General features: G+C 49.2%; 1 protein-coding gene across 8 annotated transcripts in view; it reads right to left on the bottom strand.

Moving 5' to 3' along the window:
- The window catches only part of DCX (doublecortin), a 105,119-nt gene that overhangs the window by 71,081 nt on the left and 12,959 nt on the right, over positions 1-21,079 (bottom strand). For 6 of the 8 annotated variants that reach the window (XM_039731261.1, XM_039731260.1, XM_039731259.1 and 3 more), the window contains exons 2-3: positions 8,059-8,255; positions 6,159-6,549 (exon numbers count right to left, since the gene is read on the bottom strand). In XM_039731261.1, the coding sequence (XP_039587195.1) occupies positions 6,159-6,522 (364 nt within the window). In that variant the 5' untranslated portion in view covers positions 6,523-6,549; positions 8,059-8,255. Of the gene's footprint in view, positions 1-6,158; positions 6,641-8,058; positions 8,256-21,079 lie in introns of those variants that run through there. The other 2 variants (XM_039731256.1, XM_039731255.1) reach the window with 2 other exon arrangements.

Raw genomic sequence — 21,079 nt, forward strand, 5'->3', positions numbered from 1 at the left:
TGGTGCCAAGGACAGTGTTGGTTCAGTGCAGGGCCAGCTCAGAGCACAATGCCCTTTTTACACTGCAGAGCAGAGCCCACAGGGGGATGAGGGTGTCACATGCCAGGGTGCTCCAGACGTGTCACAATTCTTATTGTGTCACCAAACCAGCCAAGGCATTTCCTCCCTGCTCCTGCCTGCCCCCAGCAGTGGCTGGGCTGCCTGCAGACCTCAGAGCTGCTGCCATGACCATCATATTTGCCATTTGAAGCCTGGCCTGCATCACACAGAATGACTCCAGCTTCAAGTGCATGACACATCCCAGAGCTACGGATTTGATGGAAGCACAAGGAGATTATTCAGCTCCTAAAGAAGGGATGATCTCAGCAAAGATAAGGTTTGCCTTGAAGAAGGTTCCTTAGAAAAACCCTAAGCTCCAGATGAGTGCTAATCCTCCAACCCTCTTACAGCAGCTCCCTGTGACAATACCAAAAATGACAGACTGTGCTTTCAGGAAAAGTTATCCTTCCTCTGCATGCACCAGCAACTTTCCAAGGATAATGAACTGTGGGCAAAAGTCTTTTGAGAAAAATCAGGAAAGCTGGATTGAGGCCATTTTGAATGTCTAAGTGTTAACATTTATTCCAGGAACAGTCTCTGTGAGCAGAGTCAATTATTCTGGCTGTTGGATCTGCAGTTGCAAAGTTGAGAATGTGCTACTGTGCCCAGCTTTTGTGTTTCATGGAATTTACCAGGGCTGCAGCAGGAATTAAGTGGACTTAACACCTTGCAGAGTTCATTCCACATGGTGTTAGAGGAGGCCTTGAGTTTCAAATGCATGAACTTGCTGCTGCTTCGTGAGTTAAAAAGAACTACTCCAGGTAAAAAGACCTACTCCAGCATGGCAAAATGAACCTTGGAAGAGCTCCCTTCCCTTGGCTCCTCCATGTACAGAAGCATCTCTTGTTCTGCTGGAGAAGTGGAAGAAATGCTTGGTTAGAAATCACCTTCAGAGCCACACGATTCCCCTAAAGAATTCTGGGACCACACCAGTCCTGGCTGCACCCAGCCAGGGTGAGGAAGCAAATAAAACAGAGCCCCATGGACAAATTTTGTTATGTGGGATGTAATTAACTGAGCTATCAGGCCAACAAACACCCACAGAAAACAATTCCACAGGTTACCAAGGCTTCAGTATGAAACTACAGGAACTTCACTTTTCCAGGCAAACTGGAACACACACACTGGGTGGAGATTCCAGGATGTTTCCTATAAACCCCTCAGTCCCAGCACACACCAGACTCTGCACAGTTCCAGGGTGGAGCCCCTTCTATGATTACTTTAAATACTCCTGGACAAGATTATGGAAAATATTCCCAAGGGCACAACAGGATACAAAAAGCTTGGAATCACTTTGTGGAATATCTCACACAGCCCAAGAACATTTGCAATAAAACCACACTGAGCAAAACAAATCCTACTCAGCTTTTTCTAGAGTTTGATTTGAAACAAGGGCAAATTTCAAAGAAGCAGCCCAGGACAGGGCATAAAATCCACCTTGGGATGTGCCTTCCCTTCCCTCCCAGGTTGTGCCTCACTGTCCATTTCATTCTGTCAAGAAGCTGAATATGGGAAAGAAGCAAAATTGTGGAGAGGGCTGAAAAAACCCTTTTGTCCCACAAAGAATTCATTTATGGGACAAGTGGCCAAGAGCAGCATTTCCTAAGCCATCTTTGCTGCTGAATTCAATGCACAACACCAGCTTCCACCTCTACCCAGCCTTCCATCCAAGGACAAAAAATAATCAGAGCTGACGTGGGACAACTTCTCATCACACCAAGTCTTCAAGAAGAGGCTCAAAATGAACCAAACCACCATGTCCAGATACCAGAGGAACTAAATTTCAGCTGAAACTTGGATGAAATGCAAGCTGCTCTATGATCATCGTGAGAAAGGCTGGAAAGGATGGCACGTGATTATTTTAGCATCTTTCATATGCAAGTTTGATCACAGCACAAGGCACAGAATTATCAGTTACAAGTGACTCACTGCAGTAAATGCAGCTACATAAATCAACTTCCCAAAGCCCTGGTCACTGGAACCAATTCCATATGAAGGGGAATAAAGCCCACCTGGTGCTCTTTTCCAAAAAATTCATCTGCCACGATAAATAGCAGCACCTTGGGGCAACATCCACTCCTGACCCAGCCAAGGCAGTGGGACATGAGTGGAAGGATGAGCTGGAACAGGATGGTGCCCTGCACTTGACCAGCACAGAGATTAAGGAGGAATGCAGTCCTAAGCAATATCAGCAGGTGCATCATTTATTTATATTAAATCATATTATTATAATAATAATATTAATTATTTATTTATATTAAAGCTGAATGCTGAAAATAGGAAGTCAGGATTGAGACAATGACCTCAGTGATGGAAGATGGCTGCTAGGACTGAAAAGGGGGAGAAAAAATGATCAGGTGGGAGGATTTTGAGAGAAAGTCACTGGGAGATGAGACAGCTCCCTGGAAAAGAATGGAAAAAGCAACCTGTGACCAGTGAGGGAGAAGTCAGATGGCAGCAAAAGACACCTGTGTGACAGAGCTCTGAGGGCTTCCAAAATGGGAGATCTGAGGCTGAGTACAGGAAAGGACCAAGAGGCTCAGCCCAACAGATGGAAGGAATGTGAAAAAAGAAAGAGCATGGAAAACTTCACTTGTTCTCATTATGGGAGTGCCCTTGAGTGCCAGGGAAGATCTCTGGGTCTGGAGAACAAAAGGGTGATTACAAGCCCCAGTTAATTAGCTGCACACCACGTGGTTTTTGTTCACCTGAAATGTCTGTCTCTAGATATTGCTGCTGTGCAATCTCTACCCCCCAGAACTACACTCAGACTACACTAGGTAAGGACATTTTTCAATCAGAAATAATCAAGCTTAGAACATGATTGAAATATTGTCAGTAATTCACAAGTTTTTGCCATCAAACCACTGAGATGAGCCTCTGATGTCTTTACCTAGATTCTACTTGTTTTTTGGAAATTACAATGATGAATTAGCCCCATTAGAGCAACAAGTTTGGTTACCCTCAGTCTCCAAGCAGAAAGCCAATTTATAAGAGATGCCCTGGTTGTGTGTGCACTGTTCTTGTGTGTCACAGCAGAATTACTCCCAGATTCTGGGTTTCATGCAGGTATTTTGTATTTTGGTACACAGGTATTCTGTACACAGCTATGCAAACACCCAAGCTGAGGGCAGAGTTCACCACAAGGGCTGGTTATAACCACAGTGTAGTAAATTGCTTTTCTACAACAGAAGTGTAGGTCACCCCTAGAAATAGGGGATCAATAGCAGCGTGCAGACCTACTCTGGCATGGTCAGAAATGGATTCCTTTGTCTTCACTCTGCTCGGGTTTTGTTTTCCTAGATGAGGCTCTGCTGAGGACACAGCCACACAGACAATCCCATTCTGGTTTTAGTGCCTCTGCTTCAGTGCTGTTTCCAGATGCCATTTTGGCAGAACAAAGCCAGAACCCAAATGCCAGCATCTCCTGTCTGTATCTCAACCAGAAAAATGTATTTTCATGAACTAGGTACCTCCTTACCTGCAGCAAAACCCATTTAAAGGAGGTGCAACAACTAAAGCTTTCTTAACTTCACTGACAAAAAGCAGGAAGAATATAAGAGGAGGGAGAGTGTAAAAAGAGAATAAAGAACTGCATTTTCTCCTGGAGTTATTTCTGAAGATTTGCTTAAAACCTAGGGTGAGCAGGACTGAGAGCTGCCATTAGAGAAAAGCTGTGGCCATATTATGAGACCAGAATGAAACATGGCAGAATCTCTAAAATTAAGGGAGGCCACACCTCCATTCGACAGCTGTAAATGGGCTGAGAATAACTCCACCAGGAAGCATCACAGCTCTGAAAGGCAGCAATTTCTTCCCAGGAAAACTCCTCTATGGAAACCAAGATTTATTCCACGTCCTTGTCCCTGCAGTGTGTTTTGGGGAGATGAGTATCCTGCCTGACAGAGAAGGAGTTCTAGGAGAGCTGCCTTATTCAAGGTCACACAATGACTCGCAGCCGAGGCTGCCCCTGCAGTCCGTGCCTCACTCTCCCATCCATTGTCTTTCGCTAAAGGCAAAAGCCTCGTGGATTTTTTGGGAGTTACCAAAAAATCTGCTTGGAGAAAAACCCCAGGGAAAAGGGAAGAGCACCTCCCCTCCTGCAGCAGGAGGTTCCAGGTCCGAACAAAGAAGGAATTGCTCGGGGAGGAGAAAGCAGCGTGGCCGTGGGTGCCTCCTTCCACCCCGCGGTCCAGCCTCGGGCAGGAGGCAGCCCCGGCCATCCATCCATCCATCCATCCATCCATCCATCCATCCATCCATCCCTGCAGTGCCATCCCAGGGCTGTCCTGAGCCTCCGGGAGGGGCAGCCAGCAGGGCAGCCCCCGGGCTGGGGCACGGCTGGCAAACCTGCCCCCCGGGCACCCCTTCCCAGCAGCATTGGTTTCTGGCTCATCCCTCACCCCGCGGTGACACACGGAGGAGCAGGCACAGCCACACCCCCTCGGGACACGGGGACAGGCTCGGCCCTGCCCCGAGCAGCCCCGGGATGCTCCTCAGCTGCCCCGGGGCCACCGCAGCGACCGCGGCCACAGCCAGGGGGGCTCCCTCCGCACAGCCCCGCACGGACCGCGCTGGGGGACAGGGCATGAACCCCGTACCCTGTGCGCACATCTCTGAGAGACCCCCTTACAGACCCCTTACAGACCCCCCAGACCCCCTTACAGACCCCTTAGAGACCCCCCAGACCCCCTTACAGACCCCATCACCGGACAGCCCAGCCCACCCCCACAGCTCCTGAGCTCAAACCCCAGCGCAAAGAAGCCCCCACAGCTCCCTTAATGGTCCCTCCTCACGCATAAACCCCAAATTTCACCAAGCACAACCTGTCCAAAACGCCCTTCTCTATTCACAAGCCTCGCTCATTAAATCCCCTCTCTAATCAGGCTGTGTGAACTCCCAACACAGCCCTGCACACGCTCCACAAACACCGAGACCCCCGCGCTCTCCAAACACCCCTCGCACCCCAACACACACCCCCAGGTGCCCGCCCGGCCCTGACCACACCCCTGTGCACACAGACCGTGTGTGCCATACCCAAAAACCCTGCACAGGGCACGCAAACCCTCCCCACCCCATCCCGCCCCCCAGGAACACCTCAGCCTCCCTTCCCTTTCCACTGATCCCCACCCACCCCACTGGGAAACCGGACAGCCCTGGGGACACCCTGAGGCAGCCCCCGAGGCACGGGCACGGCCACGAGCCGGACACACGGACACAGGCAAGAGCCGGACACACGGACACGAACACGAGCTGGACACACGGACACAGCCAGGAGCCGGACACACGGACACGGGCAGGAGGCGGACACACGGACACGGACACGGCCCACGAGCTGGACACACGGACACGGCCAGCAGGGACACACGGCCAGCAGCCGGGACACACAGACACGGACACAAGCTGGACACACGGACATGGGCAGGAGGCGGACACACGGACACGGACACGGCCACGAGCCGGACACACGGACACAGGCAGGAGGTGGACACACGGATACTGTCACTAGCTGGACACACGGACACGGCCACGAGCTGGACACACGGACACGGCCAGCAGCCGGACACACAGCCAGCAGCCGGACACACGGCCAGCAGCCGGACACACGGCCAGCAGCCGGACACACGGCCAGCAGCCGGACACACGGCCAGCAGCCGGACACACGGCCAGCAGCCGGACACACGGACACACGGCCAGGAGGCTGACACACGGCTAGGAGCCGGACACACGGTCACAGGCAGGAGCCAGACACACGGACACACGGCCAGGAGGCGGACACACGGACACGGCCAAGAGCCGGACACACCGACACAGCTAGGAGCCGGACACACGGACACACGGCCGCGAGCCGGGTGCACGGCCAGGAGGCGGACACACGGACACGGCCAGGAGGCGGACACACGGACAGGCGGACACACCCCTCCGGCCGCACAGGTGCTCGGCGCTGGCACCCGCACCGCCGCCCGCCCGGCCGGGCACAGCCCCCCCAGAGCCGGGGAAAGGTGACCCCCCGGGCACCCCCAGCGTGCAGCCCCCTCCCCAGCAGCGATGCTCGCTACCTTCCTCCAGCTCGTCCATGCTGCCGATCTTCCTGGAGCCGTCGATGGTGTAAATGTAGCGCACGCCCTGCGGCAGGTTGATGTTGTCGGACAGGGAGCGGGTCAGGTCCGCCAGGAGGGCATCAAAACTTCGGAAGCGGTCGGAGGACACGGCGTATACAATCCCCTTGAAGTAGCGGTCCCCGTTGCGATAGAATCGCACCTTCTTGGCTTTCTTCTCGTTACTGAGCGCCTGTAAGGTCCGGGTTCTGTAGAAGCTACAGTGAGCGCTGTGAGTGGGGCTGGGCAAGCCGTTCATCCGTGTGCCTCGCATGTTTCTGGACGCCTTGTCTCTTTCGTCAAAGTGTCCAAAATCAAGTTCCATAGTTTGGTGGACCCTAAAGATCTGAAGCTGGGCGGGAAGGAGATGGGGAGAGAAGGAGGGCAGAGGGTCGGGTTAGAGCCCGGCAGAGCCGCGATCCGGAGAGCAAAACGACACTAGGGCTGAGTGTGGAGCAGGACAGATGCATTTGGGAAGCGCCCCCTCCCCTGACCCAGATTTGTATCGATTCTGGGGACTGAGAGTAGGAGGGGTCCTCGCATTTTGAAAGGGATCCAACTACTGGGGGCAGGGAACACGTTCCCAGAGAGCTGCCTGCTCCTGCACCTGGGAGTTCTCAAAGTGCAGCAGATCGGGACTTGGGGCCAAAGGGATACATGGCAATCACGACTCGGCCCCCAAAAAACTCATCCAAACACCAGTTGGCAATGAATTAAACCTCTGAGCCCTGTGAGGTTTCCTTTGGCAACAGAAAACAAGGAGATCCCAGTAAGTCAGCCCTTCAATCTGTCGAATCACGGAAGGACCCAGAGCATCTGAATGTTTAACATTAGAATAAACTGGCATTTATGAAAGAATGGTCACAGGGGAATAAGCAGTTTCTTTGTGACAGCCTGTTCAATAAGGGTTAGCAATGAGATCCAGCCCACCCTTCCCCCTATCCGCAGCCCCCTCCTAGCCCATCAATCAATTCCCAGGACCAGCCTACATCTCCAAGAAGAAATGACTGCAAAGAAAAATCTGTCATTGAAACGCAGCTTCGGTAAGCTCTTTTCAGCCCGAGCCCCCTCTGAATTGCATTTTTTGCTCCCGTTTAATGAGGAGGAGAAAATGAAGGGGCTATTTCCACCCCCCGCTCCCAGCCCTAAGTGATTTAATAGCTGGAAGTGCCCGTGCCCCAGGGACACGCCGCCCCTGCTCCTCACCTTTCATTGTTCTGAGCACGGGGGCTTCCAGCACTGCAAAGCCGAGGCTGGAGCTGACACCCAGCGAGCAGGAATTTTGCACTGTCTCTAGTTTATGCTCGAGAACAACCTTTCTCCTGCGCCAAACCCCAACACAAAAGGAGAAGGAGCCCCCCAACCCTGCAATAGGGACCCTTCCCTCCCCCGGCAGCGCCAGGCACATGCAGCTCATGGATGTGGTCCTCATGTTAACACAGGGCTGGAAGGGGATTCACAGCCCTTGGCAGCCAGGTACAAACCCAGGAAAAGCTGTTGCTATCTCATCCCCGCCCTTTACACTCGCCGGAGCGAAGCTCCTTCCCTGTATTTTACAATGTCAGCGTGACCCGTGCAAGAAAAAAATCATTGTCCCCAGGCTGCGGTGAGGCAGATGACAATGCAGGCATTCCACACAGAAACCCCGACTTGGGAACGTTCCCCCCACGATGCCACCGGGGTAGATTCCGTCTGGTGTCATGCACTGAACAATGAAACATCCAAGCAACTTCGGGAATGAATCAGAGGACGCAGGGGTTTTGATTTTAAAATGAACTGCAGATGCTGTAAAGCACCAAGGAAAGATTCCTCCCTTCTGTTACTTTTCTGCATGCAAGTCACTCAGGCAAGCTCTACTCACCGGTTTTCAGCGTGCAGGGTGGAGATGCTCAGAGAAAGAAAACCAGGCTCACTCTGCCTTTGTTGTCTGAGCTCCAAGCAAGAAATTCCTGCCAGGGTGGATGAGACGCCTCCTAGGTCCTAGTGCCTTGTTCCATCCCTCCGCGGTAACTTTGCCTCAGTGATTCTCACTCTCACCATCAGCTGCCTGCTCGCAGGCTGTGTTTGAGGGGAAAACGGGGTGCTGATTCCAGCTCTGGATAGTCAGCAAATCAGTGAACAAAAGGTTTAGAGGGGCACGGTTGGGGGTGGTGTTTGGAAGGATGCAAATTTCCCCTTGAATCCAGTGGGGAGGGGAAAAAAAAAAAAAAAAAAAAAAAAAGGAAAAAAGCGGGGATAATTGCCACAATCCTACAGGATTAGCAGTACAGGGGGGTCACAGTCACAATCCCACAGGGTGGCACAAGACTCCTGGGCATTAGGAATGCAACTGAGAAAATCTCTGACCAGTGGAACTGGGCACAGTCCTGCTCCTGTGCTGGTTTTACATGGCAGCTGTGGTTTACACTGGCAAGCAGAAAGGGAGAATTCACTTGGTGGTTCTGCATGAGGTGCCCCTGGATACTTTTTCTCTGTTAACATTGGACACAAGCCAAAGCCAGAGCGCTGAATCCCAGTTCATTCAAATCCCCAGGGATTTCGGGATGGAGTCATCCAGCACAAGCCAAACCCAGCAGACCCAGCGTGGCTCACATCCCACTGTAAGAGAAGTTTATTTTCTGATTCCATTACAGGAGGAGCCAGCTGTTAAAAAATTGTACTGAGCTCTTTCCCTTTGACAGCAAAATCTTTCACCTGCTTTCTGGGTGGAGATTCCCATGCTGCAGCACCACTAACCCTGCTCCTAACCCCACTGGTGCTGGCCTCATCCTTACATTAGAAAAGAATGGGATTTGGAAATGGGAGAGTTCTCCCATCTGTAGAAGGCAATCTTTCCTAACAACACTGCGTCTGTTTCGAGTGAAAACATCAGATGTTGTCATTTTGGCACATCACAGCAGTATCACATTTACACAGAAGGAGTTAGTATTTATTCCAGCTTTGTCTGCCCTGTGCATGATAGTCCAGGCAACACTGACACAAACCCACTGAGAGTTCGTCTCTGTTTGCCAGCAACTTTCACACATGACATTTGTAAAAAGTTTCTTATTCCCTGAAACCACCCTTTTATTCAAAGGCTCCCACGCATCCTCTGCTGGAGCTTTTGGCTGCTCCCTTGTGTGCATGGTCGGATCAGTGCAGAGGAGACAGAGCTGCTCTCCTCCCTCAGGAATCAGCCCTTGGGGGGAAGAACAGGGCTGTCCTCTCCAGGGTATATTTCAGTATTTCTCTGGATTCAGTTGCAAGGGGTATGTGGGACTTCAAACCTTGTCCTTCCCATTTGGTCCTATTTTCTGAATTAGATAATTCCTGGCTGTTCATCACCATGAGCTGAATCTGTCCAGAATTAACAATTTTTTCCTTTAACACAATGCTGCTGTAAATATAAATCTGCCCGTGCTTTAAAAATTTGCCAAAAATATAAATCATTCAGCATGTGCCAAGTACAGCAGCAGTAAGAACAGAGAAAAGGAGAGTCTTCATTCAGCTTTCAGAGGCACACACAGCTTTGACACAGGAAGATTTTTGGGATGATGGATGGTACTACACCAAAATAACCAGGCAGGATGATGTAGACCCAGGTGGAATTGTACCACAATGTGTCAATCTCCCAAATTTGACTTGAATGGGAAGTTCTGAGGGCAGCAAAGGGGGCCAAGCATCATTAACAGATGGCTCTTCTTGGTGCACCCCAGCTCATACCCTGTGAGATGAACGTGTCTGCACGGACACCTCTGCTCAGGACAGGGACAGGAGCTTTTTGAAGCACAGGCACTGCCTTTGAAAAGCATTTTAAAAGAATTACCCCAACAAGAGAACTGGAATTTGTCCCTGACTGAAGGATAAGGTTTCTACAGCAAATCATGGTAATGTTCATCTTGGGTAAAACCTCGAGCTCCTCCTAAACAGTGCCCAGAACATCTCCAGTGTGTCCTCCTTTAATCCCTCCACAAGATCAGGAGGATCTCACAAGCCAGAGCACCATCAGAGGTGAAGAGCCCTGCAGCCAGACTGATTTCACATGTCCTCAGTGAAATCACACCATATTTGCTTCTCTCCAAGTGAGAACAGAATCACCTCAGACCACAGACACCAGCACAGAAACAAGCAGCAGTTTCTTGAGGAAAGCAAGGGCTGGCTCCTGACTTCATTTCTTCTTCAGAGCTTCTTCCCTGGCCTTAAGGAGTTAATGCCAGTCAAAACATATTTACATCAGAAGAGACTCACCCTCTGAGACATCATACTCTAAACAATTTTAGGCAGCGTGAGTGATTGAGAATTGGAAAGAAAATTCCACTTCCCATCAATAATTTCATCTAGCTGCAAAGGAAAGATAAATTTAGCTCTTCAGATTAAATTATCTACTTCAAATCAGGTGAATCATCTTTCCTCCAGGAAGGCAATATTTAGACTTTTGCCTGTGTAACTAAATCTGTATAAATACATGTTTGTTGACATTGCTGAGCAACTGTGACACTCTGGAAAGGGACAGACTGCAGGTGACAGGGGTTGTGTGATGCTGTGTGCTAACTTCTTCACATACACCCAGAAAACCCAGCTTTTAGCATCACTGGGAGCTGCAGTCTCAAATACTCTGTGTCAATGCCCAGTTGCTTTGCTATGCAACTTCCTGACTTCCATAAAAATTGCCTCTGGTGGCACAGCACATTGTCTGAACAGGATATAAGTCAGGGTGATAAGCAGCCACGGTCTGGCTGTACCACAGAATCACAGAAAAATCAAGTGATCACTGGGTTTGAAGGAAGTCTTGGATCAGCATCTCCAAGTCAGTCTATTTGGAAGCAGGTGTTTAGTTACATTTCTTACTTTAACCTCTGTGGTTCCGGACTGGGTGGAAATTGTCATCCCTGATCACTGCTGGCAAAGCTCTGCTTGATGTAACTTAAACACCAAAACTCCCTGAAACAACCAATTGTTATTTCAGGGGTCTGACAAGTGTGTCAGTTTAAGAATGACCATGTGGTGGGGGGAAGAACAAACCATGTGATATAACATCAACTATTCAGTGCAATATAAGGACCACTCAGTGCAAAATCTGTAATCACCCAGTGCAAAACAACAATTAAATAAACTATTTAGTGCAGTATAACACGTCAGGGCACTCACAGCTGAAATCCCATCAAGTCAATGGCTCAACCTCGACCCTATAGAGCAACATCCTTTAAATATGAATCTTCAAAAGAGCTGAGAGTTCATCACAGAGTTATCCTATATCAGGCTATAGAGCTAAGTTCCTCCTACAGAATACTACGAGCTAATAAGCAACGAGGACTTGGCAGACTTTCACCACATAACATTTGTTTCCTTTGGAGATTTATTTTTATAGGGACCACACACATCTGAAAGTCTTTTAAATACCAAAGCTGGAGAGCCAAAGTCAGCCCAGCCACTGGGGAGAGAAGGGTGGAGGGTCACCCCCAGAGCAGCTCCCCCTCTGCAAGCCTTGGAAACATCTGCAGGGGCTGCTCACATCTTGAGGGTGAAGGACGGAACCCCACGCAGTCTGAACCACTGGAACCTCCAGGGAGGAGCAGGGACAAAGTTCTCAGTGTGAGGAAGGAGGAGAGGGTGGAAGAAGCAGCTGGGCTCCGAGGCCACCTGGGTGTGGGAGTGCTCAGCAGTGCCGTGTCCCCTGGCTGGGACCTGTCCCTCCTCTACACCCCACAGGCTGTGCTGAGCCAGGGTATGGCAGCCCCACACCCGTGGCAGATGCCCTCAATCCCAGCAGGTGACTTCAGCTTCGGGTATTCCTGAAATCTGGGAGCCAGGGGCCTTTGCATCCTCTGAGGGACCATCAGGAAGCAGGCTGAAAGGGAAAAGCCATTTTCTGTGCTGAGTATCTGGAATCTGTGCAGCTCAATGAGCTCAAGATATTCCAAACACATCCAGATACAACAAAGCATTAAACCCCACAACAGCCATCCAAAAGGAAAATACCTCCTGCACTAGAACTCTTCTGGCTCAATCCCCTCCCTTCTACAACAAACCACCACAATTAATAAATCTTTCCCAGCTGAAAACAAGTTCCCTGACAGCAGGAAGTGAAGCACCCCACCCCAGCACACCCCTGTGTATTTTGGGTGAACTCTGCCAGAGCCAGCGAGTTCCAGGAGCTAGCTTCTGGTGGCAGCTCAGTGGCAGCATTTCCCCTTAAAATCAAAGTGCAAATATTGCAGAAATCCGTGGCTGTGGCTGCCTCATGCACTGCCTGTACCCAGGGACGTGCAGAGCCCCTCTGAGCTTGTCAGTACATTTGTGCTGACCAAGTTATGGGTGATACATGGTCTGTGAGCCCCAGCCAAAGTCATGACAAATGGAACAGCAAAACCTCCAAATTCTCCTTTTTCCAAGGTTGTCCATGGGCTGCATCATAGTAGTTAGGAGATTTGTGACCACGAATTTAATAAGTTCTTGATAATTTCATTTTTTATGTTAATTGGAACTGAATACCTGATTGCCAGCCTCTCTCAAAATGCCTGCTGAGTGTGACACTGGCTTGAAGGACTTTCCTGATGGAATTCTAAGTGATAGAAAGGAAAATCCCATCAAAGCCATCATGGGGGATCATGTCACATTCAAGTTGGAAGTGCAAGATGTTTCCTTTCAAACACAGATCCTTTCTGTCACTCTGAAGGCAGTGAAAGTGAAGTCAGGTGACACTGGGGAAGCATTTGTAAAAGATGCTCGAACAACTCATCTTAAAAGCTTAGAAATCCCAACAACAGACCTTTTCAGAAGTTGTTTTCCATGGGACTTCCACCCAGTGCATTCAGTAAATGTCATCCCAGACCAAGCCCGACAGAGGCTGCAGAGTTAGCTCTATCAGTGTCCCAGGAGTAGGACAGTAAAGCAGGAATGAAGAGGTAGGAGAGCAGGTAAAGAAAGATTTTGTGCCTGTTTTACTCTTTTCAGGAGATGGTTCCAATCTGCTTTATCCTAAAAATACAGACAGAACTAATGAATGGTGATTTTTTTCACGACAGTAAATATTCCCCAGTTATTTTGCTATTGTTCCTCAGGCTCACATATCATGTACCTACAATAAACTATTGAAAATCGGTGCTTTGCATCTGTACTGGCATTTAGGGGTAGAAACAGCAATGAGAAAACTCATTTAGCTACATCAAAAGAACAGCCTATCTGTCCGAAGTCTCATGCAAATTAGGAGCACACTGAAAGACCATTGTTTAAACATCAATGAACTGGGGTCTCTTGTCTGCAGAGCTGCGTCCCTCACTCCAGAGAGACACAGAATCTCAGCCTGGCAGGGTGGAGGGACAATTAAACACTGAGTACAAATCAGCACCTTCAGCCCCCTTTGCCCAGCAAGGAGAGCCAGCACTGCAAACTCTGCCTCAAACTGAACCAAATCTGGTTTTCTCCTGCTGGAATTCCTGGGTCTGGCACACAGCAGCCAGCATCACCCTGTTGTCTACAAGGCAGCCCCGAGCACAGGAAGGATTCAGGTTCCAGACACATCCTGACATGCAAAGTCCTGACCCAAGCAGCCACTGAAGCACCCAGGGATTTCTAAAACACCTCCTGGAGACCTGCACGGGTGGATCCCTGTGTGGTTTTAATCTTTAAAGCAAAGGTTACAGTGTGGAAGCATTGTGGGACACTCTGCCTTCTAAATAGTTTTATTTCAAGTACTGAAACTGCGAGCTGAACTCGTGCAGCTCTTCCCCTGCTCCCTCCACACCCAGCAGAGCTGTGCTGAGGTGAGAGATGGCTGCAGGCAGAAGCTCTCCCTGTCTACAGTCAGACCATCAAGAGATAAGCACTGAGCATCATTAATGCCCCTGGACAGATCACTGGAGACAAGCATCATCCAGCAGGGAGACAATGACTTTGGCACTCAGTTCTTTAGGATAAAAAGTACTACCCTTTTACCTTGTGAACATCTGCAGCTTGCTGGAAAAGTCCTTTCTAGCTTTGCATGGGAGTAGGAGATGATTGTGGGAGCCACTGGACAAGAAACCAACACCAGAAACTCCACAGAGATGGTTCTGATGCTATTTTATCTTCAGGTTGGGCAGGGTCTGTTCATCAGGAAACCCTCCCAGAGGGGCACACACTACTCACAGATTATTTGATTAAATTCCCAGCCTGGAAAACCTTTGTGAACCACAGAGCAACTGAACAGGGGAATGAGAACCCCTATCAGAACATCAGGATTGGTATCCCAAAGTTTGGATGAAGAGCCAGGTCAAGAAGATACTCCTGGTCTCCTCTGAGGGTGCTGTCAAGCACATTTCTGATTCCATGAGCTCTCCTAAGGGCTACCCAACATCAGCTGTGTGAACACTCACACTGAGCAGGGATAGCAGCTGCTCAGGCACCAAAAAAAAAAGGAAAAAAAAAGAGAAAGAAAAAAAGGTGGGTTTCCAGTTAAAATCCATTCTGAGCAGTTATCAGACCAGCTACTTGCAAGAAGTCACAAGGGAATATGACTGTTTCCTGTGGCCCCAAAGTCCAGGGAAACAAGCCCTAGAAGCACTGAGTGTGCAGTGTGTAAATTCACTCAGTATGAGTTTGAGCACTGTCTCTACAGGGGTGCACAGGGCAAGTGGCCCAAGCCAGAAAATCAACTGATGAAATGCTGTGGTAGTGAAAAAAAAAAAAGATGAAGATGATTTTCAATCCTGGCTAGCTGCAAGCAAATTGTATCAGCAGCAGCCTGACTTTACCCAGGGCCCTGTGGGCTGTAACCACAGTCATCTTTTTCATCAGAGCAGCCAAGCTGCAAAGGCAAGGGCTCTCCTGCAGCAGCAGCCTCCGTTCCCAGTGCTGTGTGCACTTTAAACCCCAGCAGAATGGGCCCATCCCACCTTTGCACCGTGGGATAATGGTTTATGATGATGTAACTGCTACAGGCACTGCTTTTGCCCAGCTCCTGCTCTGCTCTCACTCCCAGAGGAAGGCAGCTCAGCCCCAGTGCAGGGCCAGGCTGAGCCACAAACGCTGACAGGCCATTGTCTGGGGCTGTGTGTCCACCCTGTGCTCTGCTGCTCGCAGCCCAAGGTTTATTCTGTTTCCAATTAGAAACCCAAACTGCCTGTTGGATTAGGTGACTTGCACTCTCTAGGCGACCCAAGAAATATTTTCCATTTGATCCTTGCGTTTCCGAGCCCTGCGAGCGCAGGGAGCACTCTGCCCAGTTAAACCCAGTTTACCTGCAGGCCCACCCAGCATGAACTGCCCTGCACACCCCCGGCCATGGCTGTGACTGGTTCCACTGTGCTCACCCAGCTCCAGCTCTGCTGGCCAGCCCAAATCTCGTTTGTGGGCTCAGGCTGTGGCCATAACCCTGGCAGGGAGTTATCAAAGGCAGGGCTTGTCTCCCTTTTCGGCCCAGTCACCTCCAGGCTGCTCAAGCCAGAGATGCTTTCATTTTCTTCTTGATGGCACATTTCCCTCACTTCACTGTGGGACAGGACATCCATTCCAGGCCTCCTTCATGGAGAGAGGACCTGCAGGGAGGTCTGGCTGTGCTCCCTGCTGTGCTAATTATTATATTTTTGTAATTACTAACAAAATAATTCTATATGGTAATTATAATTATTGCGTCACATACCCCAGATAAAGTATTATGATACATAATTTATATTAAATTATTATTGAATATAATATTATTTATATAAAATAGATAAATATATATTTATATTTAAATATAAATTTATTTTTATAAATATTTTTACAATAAATTTATATTTATATTTAAATTAAATATATATTTAATTAAAATATATTAAATTATTGTAGATTCTTATTTGTTATTAATATGATTAATACAATTAATATTAGTTATTACTAGTATCACTATTATTAGTATTATGGCTATTTAGGATTTATTATTAAATATTAATATTTATTACTATATTAAATAATTATGTCACGCACCCCAGCTAAAGAGAATACCTGCCTGTTTTAGATCCTAACCAGCCACTCTGCAGCAGAGACACCTTTGTGGTGCTCCCCAAAAAAACCATTTCAGTGAGTCTTTAACTCATCCCGCTCACAGAGAGCGACATTAGCGCACGCTGGGTCCCTGTGAGGTGGAAGAAAGGACAGGAAATATTCGTGAGGCACCAACCCTTGTGAGCTCAGTGCCCGGGGAGCAGGGTCTGTCCCGGCTCTGTCACCCGCAGGGAGCCGCCAGGCGACAGCGGTGCCACCCTGTGGTGACACCGAGCGGCAGGACGGGGACAGCTCGGGCTGGCAGCGCTCTGCGGTCCCCGCACACCGCGGTGACAACCAGACAGCGGCACCACCAGCGCTGGCAGCGGCGGCTCTGGGATGAATTGAAAATGGGGAAAAAACCCAAAAGTGCACAGCACCATCAGCACTCAGAGAGGAGTGAGAGTGTGTGAGAGGAGGAGAGAAGCTGGCTCTGGTTTCTGGGGTTGAGATGGCCCCGAGGTGTTAAAAAGTCTCTTTTTCCCACCCGTGACCAAAGAAGTCAGGATTCGTGGGTTCTGCTTTTCAAGGTTGTTTAGTTTTCCTGGGTTCTGACAAAGCTGGGCCCAGGAAGAGGGGAGGGCTAGGGGGAAGGTATTTCATTATTTGCTTTTATTTCTCGCTGCCCTGCTCTGATTTGATTTGTAATAATTAATTTCCCCAAGACGAATCTGTTTTGCCCATGACAGTAATTGCTGAGTGATCTCCCTGGCCTTATCTCCACCACGAGCCTTTCATCACATCCTTCTCCCCCTGTTCAGCTTCTCTCAAATCATTTTGAATGGTTGCTCAGGCCTGGACTGCCTGGCAGGATCAGAAGCAGAATAGCCCTTCCTTAGGCTACAAATGTTTATAATTTGAGCATTTCAGGGGGAAAATCCTCCAGAGATGGAGTTTTAGCTCAGTCAATACTGCATTGAAACAGCTGTAATGCTGGGATAACATGATTGAAAATGGGGAAAAAAAACCCCAAAAAGTGCACAGCACCATCAGCACTCAGAGAGGAGTGAGAGTGTGTGAGAGGAGGAGAGAAGCTGGCTCTGGTTTCTGGGGTTGAGATGATCCCAAGGTGGTAGAAAGTCTCTTTTTCCCACCCCACGACCAAAGAAGTCAGGATTCGGGGTCAGTATGGGGTCAGTATGGGGTCAGCCCAAGAGAAGACACTTGATAAGAGGAGTCACAGGACCCTTCACCTTCTGTCCCGTTGGTCGGTGTCCCCTGCGCGGCCCCGCAGTTAAATGCGGTGCCAGCAGATGGCAATCCGAGAAGGGCTTGAGTTCCCAGCAGCTGCCACAGCCTCGGGGCTGCCACAGCCACGGGGACCCGCTGCCTTCCCTCCTCAGCGGGGACAAGCTCTGCTGGAGCCCGGGCTGCTGAGAGCTTCAGACCTTCTGTGCTGGAGGCACCGACCCCCAAGAGAGCTCTGCATTGACCTGAGGCCGTGGGGAAGCTTCCAAAATGGAATGATGGAACTGGGATTGTGGGTGTGGAGTTTGAATAGAAGTGTGTGATATCACAGGGTGGGAAACTCAGAGTTTAAGAGTTTAGAATACAGTAATATATATAAAGCAAGATGGAGGTTTTAGGGCAGAGGCTGGTCCTTCTTCTTCACCTTTTCCATGGGCTTGGGTGGTTTTGTGCAATTGGATAAAAAGTCCATATTGCATGGACTTTTAACCCAATAACCAACCATGTTGGGTTAAAAGTACAAATAATTTAGGTATAATTTCTTAATTGGACGGTTGATCCTTAAAAGGCTTTGTAGAGAGAGAGATGGGGCTCCATTATTAGTTTGTTAGAGAGAAGTGCTGCAGAACTCAGGGTCTGTGAGACTGTAACAGAGATAAGAACTAATAAACATCTGAGTCCAAAAAAGAACTAGCATCTCACATCAGGGATTTAATCCCAACCCTGGCAAAAAAAGAAGCAAAGACTCCACAGTGTGCCACTGCAGCCAAACCTCTGAAGGAGCTCAGATGCTGGAAAGAACTCCTGGATGTTTTAAACTCTAGCCAACCACTCTGCAGTAGAGACATCTTGGTGGTATTCCCCAAAATACCCATTTCAGTGATGGGTATTTCACTCATCCCATGGAATTCTTACCCATTTCAGTAGCCTTTAACTCATCCCATGGAATTCTTTCTGGCACATGGAAGTTCACCCCACTGCACGTGGTCACTGCTCACTGTGATTCAGCAGTGTCAGTGTCCCTCTTCACTGACAGGCTGGATGCAGGTGGTTTCCTCTGAGCAGTGCTGTCCAAGGCACAGCGTTGAGCTCACACACTCTGGTATTTCAGGCAGCATAAATCCATCTGCCCTCAGCCCATCTTCTCACATCTCCACACCCAGGAATTCATTTCAGCCAGCTCTAGAAGAGCTCCTACTTTATGCAATGAATTGCTGTTCATATTTCCCTCTTCCTCCAATGACTTCTGATTAGGGTTGAGATGCAGAAACATTTTCAGTAGAGCTTTAAGCAGAGTCCTCCTGGATTCTCAGAGGCTGTCAGGGAGCTGGTCTGATGTTCCCTTCTCCTTTTGAAGGAGCAATTCTCACCCACAGCCACAGGACCAGGGTGCCCAGGGACACAGCAGGACCCCAAGGACTGAAGCTAGAACAGGAATTCAGACAAGCCACAGCCCACATGCTTTCCCCTCATGTTCCTGTCACTGGCTCAGCTCTGTGCTGAGAAAGAGCCCACCCAAGGTGCCTGTCTGGTGACTGGGTCTTACCTGGTCTACATGAGAGATATCTGCTCAGATTAGAGTTCAGACTATTCTTAAACTTGTGCTTCTACAGCTACAAAGGGGAGAATTTAGATCTGAAATGGAGAAGACTGCTCAGGCTTCCCAGCACTTGGACAAACCCCAAACCCAGGCACATCTTCACCAATGTCAGTTTTCTTGAGAAGAGACAAACTATGGACTATCCCTGCTCAGGGCAAAGCAACTGCAATGGCAAACACATCTAGGAGGACTTGTAGTGACCACCTGGAGCCATTAAAGGCAATATGAGGGATCTGTCTGGTGAGGGATGAGATTACAGCAACATCCTGCTAATTAATAGACAGGAGGTCCCATCCACTGAACTACTGATTGAGCTGGTGCTTTTAATTAGACTCTGAGTTGCTGTGCTGCAGGGCTGCTTTCCAACCCCTCACCCAGGACAGAGATTAGCAGTAGTTTTATGCTAATTTATGTTGGCTAAAAAGCTGGTGATTTTAGGAGACATTTAGATTTCAGGGAGGAACTACTTATTAATATTCATCTCAGCTCCTATAAATACATTTCTAATCCACTGCAGGATTTAGAAGGCTGTGGATGGCAGCTGTGTCACTGCACACATTGGATTTGTTGCAGAGCAGGGGTCGTGTTGGGTCAGGGGGTGTTGGAGCATAGCTGTGACAGGGTGGGCACAGCTCACAGCTGTGGGATGTGGCAGGTGGCATTTCTGTGTTTGCCACAGTGGCAGGAGCTGGACAAGTCCCAGGATGAGCACACACAGTCTCTTGGGCTTTTCCTAATTCTGGCTTCTCAAACTAACTTCAAGTTACAGAGGAGGTAGAGCTCAGCTTTGTCTTATGATTCTTCAGGGGCTCTCTGAGCCTCTCCTTTGCATAATAATTGTTCTCTGTCTTGCATTTTCCAAACACCTTCATACATCCTTTTGCCCCAAAGGAATGGAGCAAGCCCAAATTATACTTGCTAATATGAAACAACCACTCATCACACTTTCAGCTTGGCTACTCCCCACCTGAACTCCTCCCTCCAGCTTAGCCACAATCCAGCTGGATGTGGGCATCCCAGAAAGTGGCACCACTTTCTAGACTCTCTGCACACACATGCCCATGCACTGACCTTTCCACATGCCTCCACTTACTTTCCCATCAATAAGAACTGGTTCCAGTGTTACATCATATGTCACAGTCAAGAAACCACAATACACAGAACAGCCCCATACAACCTCAGAAGGCTCCAAACATCTGCTCTTCTTGTTCTTTAGTCCAACCTTTCACACCCCTGATGCTGATGCCCTGCCCCTGTGTGCCCTCTGCTCCCTTTGGTGGTTGCTCAGCTCCCCTGGGCACTCCCTGGCTCGTTGCTGTCAGTGCTGCTCACAGCTGTGCACTGGGGATGGGGCTGGGCCAGCCCATCCCAACCACCCCAAACCATGTGCCTACATGCCAGGATAACTTTTTTGTTGTAGCCAGCCCATACTGGTTTCAGCCACAGTAGGAGAAAAGTATTATTTTCTCCAAAATATACTTAGAAAAGTATTACTTTTCTAAGAAGAGTAATGCCCTATTGCAGAATCTCTGGTGCTGCAGTCTCCAGAGGGTACAATGGGATCCGTAAGCAAAATCACAACTTACAAGACCTAAAGCCCTAAATCCACATTTCTAGAGCACTGAAACAAAGAACACAACGTGAGTGGAGCAGTACCATTCCAAACAACCACCTGCAAGCTCAGAAGCTGGGAGAGGTTGCATCACACCAGCTGGCAAAAGAGCTTTTGGTTCCTTTATGTTCACCACACCAGCTGGAAAAAAAACCCACAAGCCATGGCGTGGATAAAACCAAGAATAACCAGCCCAAAAGTGACAGTCATCACCAGAACAGCAGCTGCAAGCAGGAGAGGTGCTCCTACACCTTTGTGAGCAGCAGCCTGCTCCGTGCCTCAGCCAGGGAGCCCTGAGCAGATTCAGATGATGCTAAACAAAGATGTCTTCAGGAGGGGTGAAGGTGTCCTTCAGGAGGGAAGCAGGCAGCAGCTCCTCCTCTCCTCCTGTAACCATTCCCTGACGTGAGGAGGTGTAGGAGTGACAGGGGTAGGATGGTCAGGATGGACAGAGACGAGAGATCTCGGAAGCCAGGTCTTGGAACTTGTGGTTTATTGCAG

The sequence above is a fragment of the Passer montanus genome, unplaced genomic scaffold, assembly GCF_014805655.1.
Source record: "Passer montanus isolate IOZ18808 unplaced genomic scaffold, ASM1480565v1 scaffold76, whole genome shotgun sequence".
Lineage (NCBI taxonomy): Eukaryota > Metazoa > Chordata > Aves > Passeriformes > Passeridae > Passer > Passer montanus.